Source organism: Phyllopteryx taeniolatus, chromosome 20 (assembly GCF_024500385.1).
Source record: "Phyllopteryx taeniolatus isolate TA_2022b chromosome 20, UOR_Ptae_1.2, whole genome shotgun sequence".
Classification (NCBI taxonomy): domain Eukaryota; kingdom Metazoa; phylum Chordata; class Actinopteri; order Syngnathiformes; family Syngnathidae; genus Phyllopteryx; species Phyllopteryx taeniolatus.
The window spans coordinates 4,864,033-4,886,592 of record NC_084521.1 but is presented as its reverse complement, the minus strand read 5'-3'; the positions used below and the strand labels follow the sequence as shown (position 1 = coordinate 4,886,592).

The following is a 22,560-nucleotide window of genomic DNA, read 5'->3' as shown; positions in this document are numbered from 1 at the left end:
GACTCTTTCCTTCGCTTTAAGGTTTTCTTGTGTTTTTGCAGGCATTGCCACCTCTGATGACATCGATCAGGTAGGCCAATTTTTTTTTTTTGGTATGAGTTACTAGCAAAAAATTTAAGATACGAGCGCTGTACGATGATAGTAAACTCTCTGCAATTCACTTCACAACAAGCAGGAATTTGGTAGACAGTGAACAATTCTTCAAAAATAGGCTTCAAGCCGCCACTCTCAGTTGAACTACAATTACTGTAATTTCTCGTGTATAATGCACATTTTTCCCCCCAAAAAATTGTCAAAAGTCAATAGTGCGCATTATACATAGATATAGGGGTAAATGGAAAACAAATTCACATTGTATAAATGTATGCCGCCATCTAGTGGTTATGAAAAAGCTGTACACTTTCATTCCAAAATGCCACCGCTACCTTGTGGTTATGAAAAAAGTGTAGCCTACACTTTCATTCCAATATGACAGCGGTACGTATGACTGCATATATGTACAGTTGTGCTCATAAGTTTACATACCCTGGCAGAATTTGTGAAATATCGTTTTTGTTTTTTTAACACACAATGTAAAAGCACCATAGTTGGGCTAATGACACTAGCATCAACGTCGCTGGTATTAATAACCCTTTGAGCAACTGGTAAGTGAAAACCAACTAATATTACTGCATTTTACTGTGTCAGTTGTGACCGGCTTCTTCTCTTGCGTTATATACTGTATGTCTGTCATACTGCCCCCTGGTGGCCCAGGCACTCACATACTGTCTTAATTATGTACTTACGGTATGTTTTTTTTCTTTTCTATAGATAAAGTACAGTCCAGGGGTAGAGTGCTGTTTTCCTTGTTCAAATCAAATTACAAATATTTTTGGCTGTCTGGAACAGATTAAGGGCATTTCCATTCATTCCAATAAGGAAAGATGGAAGATGCTTTTCTGGTAGAGTCTGTGTAACGATAATGCTAATTAATCCATTACTGTTTTTACGCGTAGAATTTGGGAGGCTTCAACCCGGTGCTGCGCCCCCGAGTGGTGGGCGAGTGGACGGGTCGGGCCGAGGAGGACGCCGACCCGCTGGCCGCCGAGATGCTGCGGCCCCCCGTCCCACGCGGGAAAAACCACGTCTGCTGGAGCGGCGACGGCCTTCCAGTCGCCAGGTCGGTCTGCCTTTTGCTTTCAAAACTGTTCTTCACGTTTGAGTGTTTCGAAAGACGTCACATAAAATTCCCAAAAACGAATGTCAAAGTCTTTCAAGTGGACTTTTTAAGCGAGATGAGTGCCGCCTGAGGAGCCGTCGATCCCCTCCTCGTCCTCTGCTCGTCGCCTCCTCATCCCCTCCTTCATCTGAATGACTGTGATAATCCCATTTCAAAGACTATCCGGTGCCAAACTCATTTCGAATTAAAAACTAAGCGTGTGTTGCTTGAGGCCATCGTACACAGGCAGAGCTTGTTATCTTTTAACGTTTGCCGCCCTAAACCGCGTCGTTCCTCGACCTCTCTTAAGGCTTTTTTTTTTTTCTTTAAATTAAACATGTTACATCTTGAGCTAGATCGGTGTGCGTGTGTGTGTGTGTGTGTGTGTGATATAATTTGTACTGTGATGTGACCTAATTAGAGGAGGATGAGCCTATGAAGCCATAAATCATGTGTGGCGCACACCCATTGCTAATATCATTAGGCTGCTGTATGCTGGGGGAGAAATCACTTAGTTAGCAGCCTGAGTGGGGAGACAATGTCTGTGTACGTGTGTGTGTGTGTACTACTAATTGACTGTGAGAAGGATTGGATATTTGGACACACCTGCACATTCTAATGAGCCGTATTAAAAATTCCGCCTTCACGAAAGCGGGTTTATCGTTTGCGTCATATTGTTGCCAGAAGGTTAGGTTAGAAAATCTGGATTTTTGTTGTTGTGTTGTTGTAAACATTTTGGCTTTGCATATGTTTATATTTAGGGATGGGTGAGTATCAGGCTGATATTTATGCACTTATATTTCTGTATGAAATGGATACATTAACATTTGAGTCAATGCCATTACCTGTTCTGTGGTTATCATCACCCAGTGTCCAGATGGCCGTCAGAGGCAGCAAAGGGGCGAAGGAGCTGCAGCAGCATCACAAGAAGCTCCTGGCCGCCATGTTGGCGCAGAACTCGTCGGAACGGCTCGGCAGTCCCGCTCCGTCCGTCGCCGAAGACGACGTGGAGGAGGAGGACGACGACGCCGTGGAGCTTCTGGGTAATTTGCCGTACATCACGTTATTATTTTGATCTTAAGACTTGAAAAGATTTATTTGGGTATACAACAGTTTCTTTCCCAATACTGAAGTGCAGTGTAATGTTCAAAGTGCATTCAAAGACATCAATATTAGTCTCCGGTTGGTTTTGGTGCCCTTTTGCAAGTTGACTGTCACTTTAAGGACCGCACAGCGAGTGTCAGTGGAAAGCCACTGGAGGATTTGAAAGTCAGTATATGAGCCACAGAGGACTGATGGGCCCTGGACTGGGACTGGGACTGGGGGCCCCTACTTATTGATCCCTGAAGGACCCATCCCTGAAGGACCCATCCCTTTCGTGTTTGTGGGGCATCCCTTTAGGTATTTGTTTATTTATTTGGGAAGTTTTATGGATATCCTCTTGCAGATTGTGGCTGGACAATGCACAGGAGGTATGTGAGAAACATTTGCCTAGGTTGCCATCTAGCGGTGCGTGCGTGTCATCACTGGTACTTTGGGAGAAGTTTTCGGCGGCACTTAAGTGACAATAAAAATATGTTGTAGCTGAACCTGGCTTGATCAACTTTAAAAAAAAGAAAAATCGTGTCATGTTTTTTGTGTTTTTCTAATCTTTTTTGTTTTTATTGTAGTATTTGGTTTTTTTTTGTCTGATATGTTGTAAATAATTTTTGTAATGTATTAGTTCATTTCTGCCTAATATTTTGGTCTTCCTCAATAATGTTTGTACTTTTTACTTAAGTTTTCTCTTAACGTTATATTGTTTTGTGTAGTATGATTGTTTGTGTGTGTAATATTTTTGTATATTACATCTACTGATTTTGTATTTTGTTTTTTTTGTTTCCATCAAATTCTTAGGTTTATTTTTTATTTTGTACTGTTCAGTATTTTGTCTTTTACGTAATCTATTTTTGTGTATTAATTTTATTATTGTCTAATATTTCTGAAATTTTCCATTTTAATTATGGTATTTGTTTGTCTGATATGTTGTATTATTTTTTGTCCAATGTCTTTATGTATTTCCTAGTATTTTATTTAAATTTGATTTTTTTGGGGGGTATTTTAGTCTAAATGGTTTATTTTTCATTTAACTTTATTTTTTGATTTTTTTTTTTTTTACACAACTATATTGATTTTTTTTAAAAAACGTATTATAATTTTGTCACATGCAAAATAATGTCTTTGATATCACTTTTATGATAATCTTTTAAAAATCGGTATGTATAGTTAACGTCCGTGGATGGCTTTTGTATGAATGAAGGGCACCGCCTAACGGTGCATTGTTGTTTTAGACCACTAGAGGGAGCCCTTGATCCCTGGCACGTCGCTCTTAATTAATTAATTAATGTGCTTCTGGAGAAAGTTCACACATTGATGGTGGTTGCTGTTACTTGATGACTAATAACGTCGTGATGTCAAACTCTGCTGCGTCGCCCTAATTTCTGCTTTTAGGGGGAGAAAAAAAATCAATAATCTAATAAAACAAACAAAGTGTGGTTAGAGGCAGTTCAAAGGTTTACACCAACTTCTATGAGACTTTCCATAATCCACAGAGCTGTGATGTGTGTGCGGCGACATCTCATTCCCATCACGCGTGTGTGAGTGTGCGTGTGCGCGTGTGGGGGGTGGGAGTCCACCATTGGAAAGGCATCATTATGAATCGTAATTCTGGAATACTGCTTTTAATTACAAAGCCAAACAAATGGCTCTCCGCCACCACACACATTAAAGTGTGTGTGTGGGGGGGTGCTGGGGGGGCCGACTGGCAATCACTCCAGTGTTGTCTACCTTCATTAGGCAATTAGTCCAGGCTATAGCTTACTTTAGCCACTGGTAGTGTAGTGGTTCACATTGTCGTAGTGTAGTAGCTCACATAGCATTTGTGTAGCCGTTGTGGAATCAGTTCCCACTCAACACCCCATGCAAAAATAAAGAAATAAATACATAAAAAAAGCACCCTGAGATGAACTGGCATTGTTAGTCTCGTGGTTCATATTGTCCTAATGTATGTTGTCTCCCTTGCAGAGGACCTGGATGACCTGCGCATGGAAGGCGTGAGCGGGTTGGTTCCGTCCGGCTGTAAATTCAGTCAAGGGCGCAGCTCCTACCATGCGGAACCTCAGGCCAAAGTCACGCTCAACATCTGTTCTCGATGTGCCAGGTAAGCATTTTATTTATTTTTTTGCAGGTGAGCAACTAAATAATCTGATCTCCCGTGAACCTCGGCATCATCTACGTCTGCGGGCACGAATTTTTCGCGCCTCGATGCCAGTCCGCGATAAAGCGCTATCTGTGGTTCCGACGACGCCATGCCGTCATGTGCCCGCGCGCCGTGCATTGTTTGGGCTGTGCAGCGTGCTTGTTTCCTTCTCGGCGTTCCTATCAGTTTGGGATGTTTGCACAAGTCCCGCACCAGGATGAATGTTATCGCAGGATCGCGTGCTAGCGGTTTATGTGACGGGATGATTTTAAGTGCATAGTTTATACTGTGCGACTTCATGTTTGGTTTATCATCTGTTTGTGTTTCCTTTGACGTCTGGTGACTGCATCTTTGTCACTTTATACTTCATCACTGGATCTTTGTGTGTGTGTGTGTGTATATATATTATTGCCAGTAATAAAAAAAATTACATCTTTATTGTTAAAATTATTTTCAATTTATTCCAGCCACAGTGTAAAATGAGCGTTCGGTCCTCCTTAGACGTCGCAAACTGGTTGCAGTGAAATAATTTGGGAGGTATCAACTGTGTGATTTTCCGTCCTACACAAATATGGCATACCATAAGAATGCCAACATGTGCCAGCATTATGGTACCATGACAAAAGGATGACTCAGGACAATCGTGAGCTAGCCATAACAGGCATTATTGGAAAAAAAAAAAAAAAACACAAAAGTAAGATGAAATGTAAACAGACTGATTCCATCTCGGTCCAATCAATGTCTTTCCTCAGTGCTTCCTCCTTGCTTGTGTACTCGTATTGTCGGACATTCTGACTCCCCAAAATGCACCGGATGATGTCAGAGTGGCCAACACAATGTGCATAAAAAGCCTTTTGGGGTGAATCGTGTTACAATTATAATAAAATCGTATTGCATCATAATTGTGGTGGACTCCATCACAGTGGAATTGTTTGATTTACATTATAATTTAAGTGAAACATCGCAACGATTAATTATTGTAACTGGAGTGAATAGTATTGTAATTGTCAGTAACAGTATCGCAGTGCAAATGTAGTGAATCGTATCATGTTGTAATTGGAGTGAAATGTATAATATTGTAATTGGGAGGAAACGTTTTGTAATTGGAGGGACTCTTAAATGTAATTGTAATGAACCATATTAAGTGAATTATTTCATATTTGAAGAGAATTGTATTGCAATTGTGGTAATTTATTTTAGGAGCAATTTACATCATCATATTCAGAGTGAATTGTGTTGTCGTAGTTGGAGTGAATCACATCGTAAACAGAGTGAATCATATCACATCGTAACTAACTGGGCTGAATCATATTGTAATTTTTAGAGAATTGTAATGAATCGCATTGCAATTTGAGGTAATAGTAATCCTTGTAATTAGATGTAATCGTATTGTAATTGGAGTGAATCGTTTCATAATGGTAGTGAATCACATTATATTGCATATGTAGAGACTCGTAATTGGAGTGAATCATATTGCATCACAGTTTAAATGAAACTTATCATAATTGTTTTGAATGGTACCATATTAAATTTGTACTGAATCGTATCACATCAGAATTTACTGTAAGTGAATTGTATCGTAACTGGAGTGAGTACAAACCATAATTTATGGGAATCATAATGTATCACATAGTAAATGGGCTGAATCATATCGCATCGCAATGAGAGGGAATCATATCATAATTGTAGCCAACTGCATTGTATTGCAGTTGTAGTGAATCGTATGATATTGTAATTTGAGTGAATTGTAATGAATCGCATCGGAAATGGAGAGAATAGTATCATATGGTAATTGTTTTTGAGACATAACATATCATAGTTAGAATGAATTGTAATGAATTCTATCCTAATTTGAGTGAATCGTGATGAATTGTATTAAAATTGAAGAGAATTGTATCATATTGTGATTGTCATAAATCACAAGGTATCGTAATTTGAGTGAATTCTAACTGTAATGAATCGCATCATAATTGGAGTGAACCATATCGTAATTGGAGTGAATCGTAGCATACTTCTAAATGAGAATATTATCCTATCGTGTTTGTTGTGCAGGTTGCAGGAGTTGTAATTTTCCATGAGGTTGGTATCGTGTCTTGTTGTGCAGGTTGCAGGGCGACAGCGTAGCCGCCAGCAGATCCCAAGAAGCCCTGCGCCCTCACGCATCCGAACAAGCCGCGCCCGACATCTCATGTGAGTGCCAAAAACCTCCGGTCCGTCTCCACGTCCGCACCACGTGAATTGAGTCTCGTCTTCTCGCAGCCACGTTGCCCGAGGTGGACACTTTGGCGGCGACGGCGGCGGGACGGTTGCAGGAATGTGAGGCGCCGTCTCAAGTGTCCAGCTCTGTAAGTGTCACGTAACCGCCCGAGCCGTTGCTAGTTGGAGCGCGGCCACCTTGATGCATCAATTACATCACAATGTCGTTTTTTTTACAATAGCCTGACATATTTATGGGTCATGGGAGTACGTTTGCCTTTGTTCAAAGCCCGCAGGTGAGTAAGTTACACTCACTAGACACAACATTAGGGACGCCTGCATGAGCTTAAAAAAAAAAAAGCAGGACTTTTAGGCTCCAACACAATCTGTTTCAGGATGCTGGTTGAAAATTTCTTCATACAAAAACATTGGGGATAGAAAAGTAGTGGTTCACAGCTGACTTTTGTGTAGCTGATGTTGGATCAGTTGCAATTCAACACTCCGTTCACGATCACCTTGGGATTGATTGGCAATAAATGCAGGTCGTGGACTGCCTGAGTTGTGGCTAGTGTAGTGGTTCACATAGCTGGTGTGGGATCAGTTCCCACTCAACACCTTGTTCACAATTACTCTGGGAGTGATAGGCACCTCAGTCATGAGTGTGGTTTACTTTTTCCATTGGTAGTGTAGTGGTTCACATAATCGACTTTCATGTACCAGGCGTGGGGTTAATTCCCACTCAACGCCTTAATCAAGCCATTGTGTAGACCACCTCATCCGTTGGTAGTGGATCACATAAATGACTTTTGTGTAGCAAGCGTGGGATGAATCCCCACTCAATATCCCATTCGATCCATGGTGTAGTCCACCATTGGTAGTGTAGTGGTTCACATAGCTGACTTCTATTGCTGGCTTGGGATTAGTTACCACTCAAAAAACCCGTTCATAATCACCATGGGATTGATTAGCAGTCAATCCATAGTGTAGACTAACTTTGCCATTGGTAGTGTAGTGTTTCACATAGCTGCTGACATTGGTGTAGCCAGTGTGGGGAACATTTCCTACTCATTCAAAAATCACCCTGGGACTGATTGGCAATCAATCCAAGGCGTAGACTCCCTTTGCCATCTGTAGTGTAGTAGTTCACATAGCTGACCTCGCAGTACAAAGCAATTAAAGCCGAAGTGGGTGAGAGGAGACCTTTTCACTTGTGTTTTGCACATGGTACGGATTAGCCGCTCGCACTCAAGAAGGTGCGAGATAGTTTAGTCGCGCTACTCTCCAAGCGTACGTGTACACGCGAGGGACTATTAAAAGCTTTTCTTTCATTTTGCGGACGACGCCTCGCGCGCTGTCGGCCGACTCGTGGCGACTGCCGCTTTGATTCGGTCTGCTCCCAGTTAGCATGGAGCCTCTCCGCATCTGCCGCGCACACCGAGTCACGTCTCAGCTCCGAGCACTCTTTTTTTTTTTTTTTTTTTTTTTACTTGATTTCAAAACGCCGTAAAAAAGTCTCGTCTAACACTTAGATCGGTGCAATTATGAAAACAAAAGACCGAGAGTGAGAGAAATACTTTTCGGAGGGCTCTTTATGCAATCGGGGCTGGCGTCTTTGCGGCGGGGGACGTTATTAACAGCATGTGAGGAGGCCTATGGGACGCAAGATTAGGGAAAACCCGCACTAGATAACTAAAAGATCACACAAAAGTCACCTATATGAACCACTACGCTACCAATGCCATTGTCAATGGGGCGTTGAGTGGGAACTAATTCCTTATTTTATTGTAATTTATTAATTTTTATTTTATTTTTCTTCATTTTATTATTTGGCAATTGTTTTTAGCTTTAATTTTATTCTTTTATTTATACTTTATTTTACTTTTCCTTGGGAGGCATGTGGGGCTATAATATAAAAAACAGTAAAATAATTTCAATGTATTTTATTTAGTAAATTGTTACTAAATGCAGTACATTTAATAACATTTTACTTTGAATTAGTTTTAAATAATTTATTATAAGATCATTTAAAGCGAGTAAACGTTTTCAATGTATTTATTATTGTGATTATTATTATTATTATTATTATTACTACTACTACTACTACTACTACTTTGATTGATTTTCTTTTTTTTTTTTTACCAGTACTTTTTAAAAATTTTGAATGGTATTTATTCAATTATATTTTTTTTATTTGTATTTATAATTACATAGATTATTTATTTTCTATCATTATTAATCCAAAGCATTTTAATCCTTTATTTATTGTCATTTAAAATACTGTCTAATGTACTTTCTCATGTATTATTACTGCACTTTAATTTCATTTTAAATTTTTACTAGTCCCATTAGACCACAAGTGCCATAATTTAAAAACAAAGTGTCAAAAATATGTGACTTTGTTGCATTTTTTTCCGGTTATTTTTCCAACATTTCTTTTTTAAATGATGACGTGTTCTACTGCACATGTCCTCAATTTAGGTTGTTAAAGCTGTTAATGGTTGTTATTATTAGTCTGGCGAGCTCCCCCTTTTCCTCCGCAGGCTTCTTAAAGGTGATAAATGCACTGCAAATACAACAAAATGTCCAAAAAGATCCAATTCCCTCCATTTTTTTGGGTTGTATCAAACTTGTTGCCTGAGTGACGGCGCCATAAACGAAGCTTGCCAGGGGGGAAACTGCTCATTTGTCCGCTGCGAGCAGGAAAATGAGCATGACGCGAGGCCTTGCGGGTGATAGAAGGCAGACGCTGTTGTGACGCTTTATGTTCCGTTTCCACGGCAATCTGGCGATACACTGCGTGGCCCCAATGTTATTTATTATGATGATGATTATTTTTTTTTACATTTTATTTCATTAGAAAGTTAGGCACCAAAGCCCGCAAAGCCACAACTCATCTCAGGACGACGTCATCCGTTTGAAACGGGTAAGTCGTCATGTTACGCGCGTGTAAACTGGCGGACGCGCCGGCTCGGATTGAAACCGTCGGAACGGAGCCGCTTCTGTCGGCTCGCTGCGTGGGGTTGGGGAGGGTTGTATTCCCTCAACACTCACGTAGCGTGCAATTAGACCACAAAACACCACACACGGCGACAGTGACGACAATGCGAAAGCGCGGGCACGGAAACAGGAGTTCAGAACACTCAGAGAAAGGCCTTCCCGTCTTAATTTAAATCAGTCGAGGGATTTTTCGCTCTTTTTTTTTTTTTCTTTGCAAAGTCGATCAAGGATGTGTCGTGAAATTCTACCTAGCGTAGTGGTTAACAAAGCTGAATTTCGTGTAGTTAACCAGTCAACACCAGCATGTAGTCTACCCTTGTCATTGATAGTGTAGTGGTTTGTGTAGCTGATTTAAGTCACTGGCATGCTATCAGTTCTTACTCCAAACCTCATTTACAATCAACCTAGGCTTAACTGGCAACCAGCTTGAGGTGTTGACTACCTTTGTCGCTTGGTAATGTAGTGGTTCACGTAGCTGATTTTTAAGTCGCTGGCTTGGGAACCGTTCGCATTCAACACCCCATTCCCAATCACCCTCGGACTGACCAGCAACCAGTCCAGGGTATTGGCAACATTTATCATTGATAGCGTAATGGTTCACAAACGCACATGGTGCTCCACTATGGAGGTTCCAGTCTACATGTGTTTCATATGATTCTCGGTTTAGCGTGTGATCACTGTTGATTTTATACCGTCTATTGAAAGCAACTGAGAAGCGTAGTGCTTCCCCGCAGGCTTCCCTACGCATTGCACACTTTCATCTTCGCTCACTGTGGTTTTTATACAGCCCGTAAAATACACAAATACGGCTCCCTTAGTTCCAGTAATGGCTGAAAATTATATGAAAGGAGCTTAATTGAAGGCTTGCTTACTTTTTATTTATTTATTTATTTTTTAAATTTCACTTTCTCACTTTCTCTGTTTTCTGCTACCCATCCCCCCCGCGCCCACTACAGCGTCAGCCTGTCTGGGAGGCTGATCTCAAAGCTAAGAGGACTGGTGGTCTGCTGTTGGGGGACCCCCTCTTCTCCAAGGAGCTGGAGAGCATGGGCAAGCAGCTCGCTGGTATGCGTGTGCATTGTGTCTTATATTGTAATTTGTTCATGTGTATTAATTATTATTATTTTTAAAATATGTTTTGTCCATTTTAGAAGGGCTAATATCGGCCCGACAAAATTAACAATACTTACAGGCATCTATTTTTGACACTGTGAAAAAAAAAATGCGAATAACACTGCATCTTATTGAGGTGTTGTGACCGTCTTCTTTGTGTGTTTATTATGTATGTATTATACTGCCCCTCGGTGGCCAATGCGCATAAACTCAAATCAAAACAAATGTGCCCGCAGGTTATTTAAGGGATTCAAATGAGCACGTGTACGGCCGCATAGCTTGACCCACAAATGACTATGCGGACATCTGTGCAAAAAGGACAACAATGAATCGTCGGGGCGCCTGTTGACGCTGAGGAATGCATTTATCAATCTCATGAAAGCCTGCACGGGAATCCAGAAGGAATGTCGGCATGTGCCCCTCCACGAAGACAACCACATGCCTTTATATTGTTATAAAGGGCTTATTATTTGTCCTCTCACATACCACCCTTATTTGAAACATATTGTTAACACAATAGGACGGCGAAGGCATCTTTTTTTCCAAACAGAGTTCTCCTCACGTGGTTTTCATTTACGCGCGTCTGATGTCGGGCTCCCGTCGGGCATCTGAACGAGCTAATTTGCGCGCTTTCGAGCCTTTATCAGCCGCTAATACGTTCCATGTTTAGAGTCGTTTCATGTTCGGGTCGTCGCCCGCATTGTCAGCGTGGGATTTGCCGTTAGTCCTTTCAGCTTCTTAAAAATAGCACTCGACAGTATTGTACTTTATAAATATGCACAGTAATGACATCATTAAATAGAATGTAAAGAATCCAGAATTGAGTAGAATACAGAGATAATAAATACACGAAGAAGACGGTCACGGCTAAGTGATTTAGTAAGATGCAGTTATTTTAGTCGTTTTTCGCAAAGGTTAAATAACATATGCCAGTGAGTATTGCTATATCGTCTGTCTACATGTGTTGCTGCATCGTCTGTGTTCAAATATCAGTCGCTTAAAGGGTTAAAATAACTTCCGTAACATAATAATTTAATGAAGGTTTAGGTCACCTTAAGTAGTAGCAGGTAAGAGTAAAAAAGTAAAAGCGCATTTAGTTTTTTTTGTTTGTTTTAATAAATAAAATTAATATTCAATAATAAAGGTTAGTTTTCAGGATTTGTGGGAAAGCAATTTCTTTCAAGAAAAACATTAATTTTCTAAAAAAAATATTTTCTTCTTCTTGAGGGAAAAAGGTTTTACATTTATTTTTGAGGATTTATTTTAGAAAAAGGGTTGTATTTTTTTTTTAGATTTTTCTTCAAGGTAAATGTTGAGTTTTAAAAAAAAGTTTTTTTCTGGATTTTTATTTTATTTTGAATAAATACGTTTTATTTTTTGAGACTGAATTACTTTTTGAGAGTGAAAATGTTTTCAGTACATTTTGAATTGACAAAAACAGTTTTACTTTTTGAGGATTTGTTTTTGAATGTTTGTATTTTTTGTGGAAAAAGGTGAATTAAAATTATATATATATATTTTTTTAAATGTTACTACATTGTACTGATGTTAGCATCCTGTTGGTAAACTGAATGCACACTACAGTGCTGCCCTTTTTGGAGAAGAAATGAATATTCTGCTGAGCTGTCAACTTCTGCTGTGTTCCCGCAGAGGTCGAGAAGGACTTGGCCAAGCTGGCAGAAGCGGGGAAGATGAGCAGTCGGAACAACCCACACAGTCTCCACCACGGTCCTCTCGTCCACCGGACCCTGCCCGACACGCTGCCCCTCACCAGCCTCCTCTGCAGCCCCCACTCGCCGGGCGGCGGCGGCCTCTTGAGCAAGGCGTGCGGTGCGGGCCTCCCCCTCCTCAGCCCGAGGTCAGCGGCCTCGCGGCCGGGCGGTCGCACCGTCAGCAACCCTGGCAGCAGGACGCAGACACCCGGGACGCCCGGGACGCCCGGCGGCAGGACGCTCTTCACGCCCACCGGGCTGCGCTCGGGCTTCAACCCTCACAAGGAGGTGACGTTCAGGAGGTCCCGGAGCCGCCCGGTGACGCCCACCGGACAGCCCGCGCGCACCCGACGGTTGCTCACGCCACCCGGGCTCAGCACCACCGACAGCCTGGGGGCCAGCCTGAGGGCTTATCTGTCTGAGGTGGGTACTGTACGACCACATTGGATTTGTTCTCCAATAAATGCAGTCTTTTTAAATTATTATTATTTTTTTTTCAGTAACGGTTATTGAAAAAAAAAAACATTTTTCTACTGTAAATATTTTTTGGGGGGGGGGGCTTGTAAAAATAAAATAAAATAAAATAAATAAATATATATATATATATATATATATATATATATATATATATATATATATATAAATTGTTATACCTTTTCAGAAAAAAACGTATTTTTTAAATTTTTTTCTGAATTTTTTAAAAAAAATAATATTTTGAGGATTATTTATTTAGAATTTTTTTTACCTTTTTGAAGAGGATATTTTTGGGTGAAAAAAGTTGTATAAATTGAGGGGAAAAAATATTTTAGTAAAGATTTCCTTTTTTTGTGAAAACATTTTCTGCACTCCTCCACAGCTGAGCAAAAATAATTATATTATATATTAAACCAATTATATTTTGTGGTACAGTAATGCTCAATTAGGAATAAGACGCTTTCAGGGGTAACAAAGTACCAAGTCAGTGTGTGACAAATGATTGACACCTTGTATGTCACGTCTTTTGTCTCTGATTGGTTGTTTTTCTTCAGGCGCAGTGGTTTCTCATATAATTAGAGGCCTACGATGGGACCGGAGACGGCTGTTTTGTTTCACAGTTCATATTTATCATGTACTGCTGTCAAGTCATAATGTGTTTTTGAACCAATGTGACAATAAGTGATTTTTTTTTGTTTTTTTTTTAAATTTGAAAAAATAATCCTCCGTGTTTATATTGTAAAAAAGGACAAGCAGGACACCCAGTGTATATAAAACGGGGCATATTCCACGTAATGCTTTGGGAAGAGTCTGACCGTGTGCGCCAACAGGGCCTGTGCCAGGGCACAGTTGGCGGCGGGGACGTTGGCGTCGACTACAGAGGGAATATCACACATGGGCTTCGTGTGGGGTTTCCGTGGTGGTAACTAGTAGAAGGGCGTCAAGTCTCGCGGTGGGGAAAAGCCAGTCTGGCATAAAAAAAAAAAAAAAGGAATTTCTCGCTTATAAGTTTCCTTTCATGTAAAACGGCACTGTTAAATATGAGAGGGAGGCTGTTTTAAAGGCTTTATTAATGCCAGTTTGCTCTTTGACAGGCGCACCAGTGGAGCTAGCTCGTGCTGGAAACCAAGCGCACCCCACTCGGCTTTTGGTCAGCCCACCTACTGGTGGAGAAAAGGACTCAGACGAGCAATAAAGCAGTAAAAAATACAAAATTAAATTGTAGCTTTATGATAAACAAAAAAAATGCATTCATTTCATGAAAAAACAATCATGTTTTTTTTCAAGAAAAGGTATTTCTCTGGAATTGTTTTTACACAAAAATACATGTTTGAGAAAACGTGTGTGAATTTGTTTGTCGAAAAATAACTTTTGTCAAGAAATTACTTTTTTTGTGAAAAAAGGTAGATTTCAATGGAAAGCAAAAATATGTTGAATTGAAATAACTTTTTTTCTATCGCAAAAAGCTGACATTTTAACAGAGGTGTGTAGACTTTTTACATCCACCATATATCAACTATAGACTAAACATCGAGCTCCCTAGTGATCACAAACATTAGCCACATGCTGCTTCACCCCATCTGAAGTCATTATCTGATCACATGTAGCATGTGACAGACACCCTTTTAGTATGAAATCCTTTTTTTTTTGTTTTTGTTTCTTGTTTTTTTGTTTGTTTTCATGTATTTCAGGATGAGTTCTACCAGCAGTTGCAGGCCATCCGGCAGCCTTGGCGCATCCCCAGCGACACCGACAGCGACATCATGGAGCCGCCCGAGCAGGACAAAAGTGAGCCACCTTTCCTTCGTAGACTCATTACATCACCACGGCGCAAAGTGTCAAGCAAAAAACCTCTCATCCCAACGTTGCGTTGATGTTACGGAAGAATTCCGTCGTGATAAAAAAAAAAAAAAAAAAGATCAACCGCTGTTGTCGTGGAAACATAACTCTGGCGGTTACTTGTCTTACATAATGACAACAATGCTGACAATAGCTGCGCTGTAAAATGCACATGGGGAGCCAGGTTGAATTAATCACAGTGGGAGAAGATGACAAAATGACAAAAAAATGATTTTGTGGTCTTCTGATTTGTGTGCGTGTGCGTGTGTGTGTGTGTGTGTGTGTGTGTGTGTGTGTGAACATGAAAAATGCATGAGTGATTTGTTTCCCCAGGTGCCAGCATGAGATCCGTCTTTTCAGGTAAGAATCTGCCGTACACTCCGGACAAATATTCGCTGTTAGTTGCCTAAAGGAGCCTCACTGTCTGCTCATGACCTCACTTCTCGAACGCGTTAACCCGAATAAGCACGCGGAAGCCACCGAACTCATTTCATTCAATTATCCTGGCGAGCGAAATGGAGGCCGTTGCCCAGTTCCATGAAGTCACGCGGGGTACGGCGTTTACACGCTCGCAGACGGAGCGCAGTCACTGATGATTTGGGTCTGTCTGCTTTGTGGGTTCTGTCTGCGGTTGTTCTCTTGTGGCCGCCGAGGTGCTGCCCACAGTTTGCAGTGTGCCAGCCTGGAAGGAGATGTGAGAGGAGGCTGCCGCTTGGCTATCAGAAGAAGGCACTCCCGCCCCTCCCCGGCCCCCCTGTCGCCACGGCAACCCACCCCAAGCCAAAGCCTCGTCCATCTATCAAAATTATCTTCGCCAATTGCCCAGTGTTTGCTGTTGTGCGGATAGAACTGCAATGCAATATACACCGGTGCCTTGAATTTATAATCTCCTCTAACATTTTGCTGTATTTTCCAGTATTTCATTTTTTTATATTTAGTGACTACTGTAGTGCGGCACGGTGGCCGACTGGTTAGAGCATCAGCCTCACAGTTCTGAGGTGCGGGGTTCAATCCCCGTCCCCGCCTGTGTGGAGTTTGCATGTTCTCCCCGTGCCTGCGTGGGTTTTCTCCGGGCACTCCGGTTTCCTCCCACATCCCAAAAACATGCATTAATTGGAGACTCTAAATTGCCCGTAGGCATGACTGTGAGTGCGAATGGTTGTTTGTTTCGATGTGCCCTGCGATTGGCTGGCAACCAGTTCAGGGTGTACCCCGCCTCCTGCCCGATGACAGCTGGGATAGGCTCCAGCACGCCCGCGACCCTAGTGAGGACAAGCGGCTCAGAAAATGGATGGATGGATGGATGGACTACTGTAGTCATTCCCGCGCTGGCTCACTTGGAGGCGCACCGAAAATAACGTAGCGGAAATGACGCATTTTACAGAGCAGTCGGTGGCACGCGGCCCCTTTGTCAACACGTCTTTCCGAAGACGTCTGTTTGCCTGTTTTTGTATTTTGTGTATTGAATGTTCAGTAAAGATTATTTTAAAAAGAGGACCCGAGGAGCAACGGATATTTAAACACAAATGGTGGAGCAACACATGTAAACTCGAGTCGGGACACTTGGAAGGCAAGTTACCACTGTATTATCTTCAAAGTTATGATTCTCCAATTTTCTGTCCCATTTTCAGGCCTATGAAGACGGCGAAGATCCCGTTCGATATTTATGCAAGCCGCCGGACATTTTAAACAAATTACATTATTTTTATAAGTCCTATGAATGAGATTGTATGTTTTTTTTTCCACCAATATTTCATAGACTGTTACTATATGATATTTTTATTTTTTGTTTGCTCTTTAGCATGCTATGGGACTCCATGCATGGGTGCATTTTGTGGTTTGAAAACGTCTTCCAAGGCAGTGCCAGGGGAAAATTTGTTACGCATCCAAACAAGCTAATGCCACTTGATGCCAACAGGGGGGCACTGTAATGTTGGAGTGCTAAGAAAAACATTTGCGTATGCTTGGATTCTACTCATTGGGTACATTAAAAGAAATTAAACGTAAATACCTCACTTCCAACAGTTTTTATTATTTAGAAAAGTCAACTTATTGAACTGGATTCCAAAAGAAATAATAACTGGCATCGTCTTATAGCTGTTCATGCAGGTGTGTCAACTGCGTAGACGCTTCAATTCAAAGAAACATCTGGTCTGCTCTGCAGTTCAGTAAATAAATTTCCCCGGCGACTTGGGTTAGCATTAGCTTGTTCGCGCGGCTTCAATTGATCCCTAAATGATATGCGCTCTGAAAGATGTTTTCAAACATGTTGTGGAGGAAACTACAGGAATGCTGGTATGTTAATAAAACGATCTGGTGCATTTTCACTTTGGTGCAACTTGTTAAAATCATTTGCTGCCAACTGTAAACGCGTTGACGAGGCTTTTTCACCACAGCGCCATCTGCTGGATCTGGTGGGTCGTAATGGAGCTCAGGAGACGCCTTCATCTCGCAATGAGTGTCAGTTGCTGCCCCAGACACACACGCCCACATACGATACATATATATTTTGCGATGAAACCACCGCGAGTGAGCTTCTTTCACCACAGCACCATCTGGTGGGTCACAACGGAGCCCCAGGGGTGCCTTAATCTCGCCAAAAATGTCTTTTCAACCTTCACATTCCACATTAGCAGCGCGCCACAAATCCATATGCCGTACGTCCACAAATCAACCGTTTATACTCGCGCTATTTTCTCTCTCAGTTCATATTTCTTCCGCGCTCGGCCGTTTGTTATGTCAGCAAAAAAAAAATCAAAATCAAAGCATATGGAAGATCTGGAAGGAGATGAAGACTTGAGTTCCCGCCGCAGATGTCACTCAAAACGTGGCCGCTTTATCTCCTTCTGCTCACGTCTGCATATTTACAAGTCATCAAGAGGCACCGCCGATACCATGTGATCGCTTTCTCTTGACCGCACGTGTCATTTGAATGACAAATCAAAGGGATGATGTTTGGTATAGGGATCCTTATTCCCTCCAGGACCACCGTTTAGTCTTTATACAAGCCCATGTGAGGCCCACCCATGCAGCAGTGTAACAAAAGTGAGGGATATCCAGATAATACATGTAGCATATAGCATTAATAACGCTTTACCACTTGATTTGGTCCTGTGAGCATGTGTATTGTTAAAAAGTACAGCAGCCTGGACACTTTATTAGGTACACGGTCTAAGCCAATGCAATGCAAGAGCTGTATCCATATAAAGAAATATTAAAACAGGATCGGGTACAAAACTGTGCTTTACAATAAAAATAAATACAATCATAATAATAATTGGAAACAATACACAAAAAATACAAAGGAAAAAGTCAAAAATAAATCCATAAATTAGGGCTAGCTCAGTTAAATGAAATCTTTGAATAAATACATACATACAATAACACATACATATATGAAATATTTGAATACATAAAAGGACAGAAATATATTAAAATAACAATAATAATCAATATAAAAAATATACATATAATAATAATAATAATACCAAGGTAAAAATGTCCAAATCCATCACAGCTCGCTCAAGTTAAAATCTGTTGCAATACAAATACGTAGTAGTTTATTTGAAAATAATTAATAACACAGATGATGTGAAAATACAACAAAAAGATGATATAGAGAAAAAAAATACAACCTCTAGCAATGCAATTAATGATAATAACAGTAATAGTGGTAATGATAAAGAAAAATCTAACAACTCAAAACTGTTGCAATACAAATAATAGTAAAAATAGTAATGATAACATAATAAAAGGAAGACTAAAAGAGTTTATTTTCGTTTATTCTTAAGTATAGATAGATATGTGGGGCAGTAACTCTTAAATAATCAATATAAATCGGGGTTAGTTCAATTTCAATCAAGTCTGTTGACCGAGGTCTCATTACTGCCGCTTTTGGTTAAAACGAAAACTACACTACTTCCGGGTCCAGTGGCGTCGTCATGTAAAACTTTACAAACCTGAAGCAAGAGTTTTCCAAATGAACAGAAGAACATTTTAAAGCCATTTAAAAAAAATCATAGAACTGTAAACATTTTGCTAAACTAAAGCCATTTTAATATCTGAATGACTCAAAATGGCGTTTGTTTATCTTCAAACTCTACCCAAGGGACGTTTTTGAAGGTAAGCTCATGTTTTCGTCATACTGCGTAAACTATTATCTTCTGTATGCACACTGTTTTAATGTTTAATAATAGACCCAAATGAGGATAAGCGGTTCAGAGAATAGCGAATAGAACGAATAACGTTTTGATTACATCATGCTAAGTCATGGCAGTTCATACTTCCGGTTTGCTCTGCTAACCGTGGCTAACACGTTAGCTCCCTCGCATAACTTGTATCAGGATTGTTTAGAAGAGTCCACATTTCTATTTTGGTTATTTTTGGTTTTCATGTGTCTAGGGTGTAATTGTTGGCACCTTTGTGTGAATTAAATACATCTTCTATTGTTCCTCACTGGAATAGTTTTTCTGAGTTTATATCCGGTTTTTGGATCATTTCTATGGCCACATATTGGGCTTTACGGAGTTCTTTCGTGTCAATATAACTGTTTTGATGTGCTGTGTTCATAAACAGGGAAACATGGTTGTATGATCCTGAGAAACATCATGTATTGTTGTTCTAAATCCATGAGGATTACTTAGCAGAAATCCTGTATGATTGTGGGGCTTTTCAGTCTAAATCTTCCCTCTCCCGAGTGCTTATACGTTCAAATCTGAGGCCTCATTACGTGAGCGGTAGTCCCCGAGTCGTCATGTGTTTGTATCTCCCTTCGCTTTCTTTCGCACTAATGCAAGGTTCTTGTTCCTGACCGCAGCGCGGTCGACGTTCCAGACGTTTTGGGGATCATTTCAAAGGCCTGGCGCGGACCCCGTGTCGGGCGAGGCAAAAAGACCTATGGGTCCGATGACTCATCACAATCCAGCGCCTGTTCTTGAGAGCCAAGGAGTCTCGGTGTTATTTGTTTCAAATACACAAATCCACTCTTGGTCACCCAGTAATGTTATCTGGCTTGAGGCTGTTTGAGAACAGATGAGAGAGAAAAAGCAGGGATACAGTCAGTCAGTCAACTTTGTGAGACAGATTTGTGTTAATCATAAATGCCAACATATGACAGCCAGCTAACCAGTTGGCGGCTAGCATCAGAAGCTATTGTAGCAGTCTGCATCTTCACTTAGTGAGCAGTTCTGTCAAGCAGCGTGAACAGAAGGACTCAAATGCACGACACCGGTCACGAGATTCAGCGGAGACACCCGCAGTGTTTGAGCGCGAATAGGATACACAATTTCAAAAGCTTATTTCATATATCTGACCTTTTTTTTTTTTTTTTTTTTAAACATTCAAATGTGGTAGGGTTGTTAACAACACTATTCTCTGTGGTATGTCAAATTTACAAGATATTTATTTTCACTTTGCCCAATTAAGCCAAAGGGAATAGTAACCCAAATAGGAAGTAGAAATGTGAAAGAACACTTACTAATCCTTTGATGCTGGCTGAAATAAGGTCGAGTGAGGTTCCTGTGATACTATTGTTTCCTTATAAAAGAGTGACCCCTCCATGGCTGTTCCGTCTCGAAAGCTGCCGGCCAACAATCCGTCCACATCCTGCCCCGTTGATGTTTTCATTTACATATAAAGTTATGGGGAATGTGCGCAGGCTTTCATAGTTAGCCTGTGATTTATTTGCTCCGCCTTAATCGAAACAGTGCTGCCAAAATATTTGCTTCTCGCAAGCCGAGATTTATTTATGCCAGAGCCTTGCTGATGTGAACTCGTGTAACAGATGATGACTTATCTGGGATGACTGCTTTGAAGGTGCACATGATTAAAAAAATGTTTGACTGAAAGACACCACATACAGTGGAACCTCATAATTTAAATATGCTGAAACAACCAACGTTTTGGGGGTAAACTATGCCCTATTTTAAACAGAGATCGCACAAAAGCAGTGCATAATGGCCATAACAGAAGAGCTTACATTTAGCCTTTTACGCAGAACCCAGCAAATTGGGATATTTCCGCAACTGTGTAGGCTTTCACACAGTGTCAGTTGTGACATCTACTGTCGGATAAACAACACGTCAGGAGAAACAAATGCCAGGTGTTATTAAAGGTTCTCTTACTTCGGGTCTATCTGTCCAGAAACATGCTTGAATCAATTTTAGCTTGTGTCTGGCATCAGTGACACCCGCCCCCCCACCCCCACACTCGCTAGCTAGCTCGCTAGCTCGCTACACCGCTTTAACGACCCAAAAGAGAGCCTTCTCACGAAAGCACCGTCCATCTTCTCGTGTGTTTGCGAAGCTCAGTCGCATGTGCCAGATACCCCTCATAACGTGCCGTCGAATAACACTGAATCATTTGACTTGGCAGCGGTGGAGGTCGTTTTGCCGCATTGGGGAGAAGAAAGTTGGCCGACGACTGATTGATGGTGATGACGCTGGCGATAAGTTCTGTCCAGGAACCTCGGGGGTGCGCAAAAAGAATGAATTCCAATGCGCCTCGCACCTGTTTCGGCTTCCACTCGTAGCTCATTTCAAGGGAAAAAAGTATCCTGTTAATTGTTGCTAAGGGAGGAGGCGTTTGCTTCTGCTTTTCTCTTTTTCCCAGTCATCAGGCTGACGCCGCTTCACCCCCGGTTAATGGCGGCCGCTGCCAAAAGGCCTGAAGTCACTTTCCCCCACCATCATCATCATCGTCACTGCGGGAAATGGAATTGCTCAGCGTTCCCCACCCCCCACCCTCTTTCGGATGAAACAAAACATTGACGGACAAATGGGATGGATTCCTCTGGACCTGTGACTCACGGCTTTTAGCGCAGTTAATCATTGTGAGTGCAAAACAATAAATTGTTATTAAGGGATTTAGCGCAGTGCATTACAGTCAGACCTCACGGCTCACCATGTCGTGCAAAGGGCGAATGAGAAAAAGTCAATGATTTATTGGGAAAGAACGAAGAACTTTTGGCATCCAAAGCAGTTACATGACCAGGTTGTACGAAGGCACGCGAGGGATTGCTCATGTAATCATGTTCAGACTTTTCAAGCATAGTGGTCACAGTGTACAGCTGTTTTCTTCTATATGCATGAGTCCGGATGTCAAACTTGTGCATCAGTTACTACAGTGGACAGCGATTTGAAAGAGGGTTTCTTCTGAATGCATGAGTCTGGATGTCAAGGTGCGCATCAGTCACTACATTAGACAGTTATTTAAAAGCCATTTTATGTGCTTGAGTCTTGGTGTCACTGTTGCGCATCAGTCACAGTAGTCTGTGCTAATGTGTCATTCCATCCCCCAAAAAGTCCTGAAAACCAAGATGGCTGACAAAAGGCGAGAGTGCTTCCCTGCACTGAACCTCTGACCTTCCGGCTTCTTGCTTTTGAGGCGTCCTCAGTAGTGACTGAGGAAAACAACTGGAAACATCAAAACTCATGCGTACAGAAGAAAAACATCTGTACAATAGCTGTCGACTGTCGTGACTGATGCACGACTTTGACATTCAGACGACATTTTGAATAACTGTCCACTGTAGTGACTGATGGACTATTTTGACATCGATCTTTGAGCATGTAGAAGGAAAAAACATTTTATGACCTGAAAAGAGAGAGATTCAATTATTTCTCCCTCTAACTTGTCCTGGCTGTTCTTTCCTAAATGGTTTTCTGACATCCTTCGTCCCTTGCGTCATCCCGTGTCCCACGCGGCCGCCTGGAAAATCCCCGTTAAAATCATTTTAGCTATTTTTTGCCACACTTTGGCTCATCTCAAAGACCAGGCCAGCGCGTGAACAAGTG

At 41.3% G+C, this 22,560-nt stretch overlaps 1 protein-coding gene and 1 long non-coding RNA gene across 6 annotated transcripts in view; one reads left to right on the top strand and one right to left on the bottom strand.

Moving 5' to 3' along the window:
- Window positions 1-22,560, top strand: part of c20h8orf34 (chromosome 20 C8orf34 homolog) — a 41,772-nt gene that overhangs the window by 13,642 nt on the left and 5,570 nt on the right. For 2 of the 5 annotated variants that reach the window (XM_061757423.1, XM_061757426.1), the window contains exons 5-14: window positions 42-70; window positions 996-1,159; window positions 2,069-2,241; window positions 4,262-4,397; window positions 6,541-6,626; window positions 6,696-6,781; window positions 10,586-10,694; window positions 12,393-12,877; window positions 14,620-14,716; window positions 15,101-15,743. In XM_061757423.1, coding sequence (XP_061613407.1) covers window positions 42-70; window positions 996-1,159; window positions 2,069-2,241; window positions 4,262-4,397; window positions 6,541-6,626; window positions 6,696-6,781; window positions 10,586-10,694; window positions 12,393-12,877; window positions 14,620-14,716; window positions 15,101-15,177 — 1,442 coding nt within the window. In that variant the 3' untranslated portion in view covers window positions 15,178-15,743. Of the gene's footprint in view, window positions 1-41; window positions 71-995; window positions 1,160-2,068; window positions 2,242-4,261; window positions 4,398-6,540; window positions 6,627-6,695; window positions 6,782-10,585; window positions 10,695-12,392; window positions 12,878-13,482; window positions 14,717-15,100; window positions 15,744-16,398; window positions 17,095-22,560 lie in introns of those variants that run through there. The other 3 variants (XR_009785804.1, XM_061757425.1, XM_061757424.1) reach the window with 3 other exon arrangements.
- LOC133469872 (uncharacterized) lies at window positions 18,197-20,933 on the bottom strand. Its single transcript, XR_009785805.1, has 2 exons — window positions 20,244-20,933; window positions 18,197-19,784 (listed from the first exon to the last, which is right to left on the bottom strand). It is a non-coding gene; the product is annotated as an uncharacterized LOC133469872 (long non-coding RNA).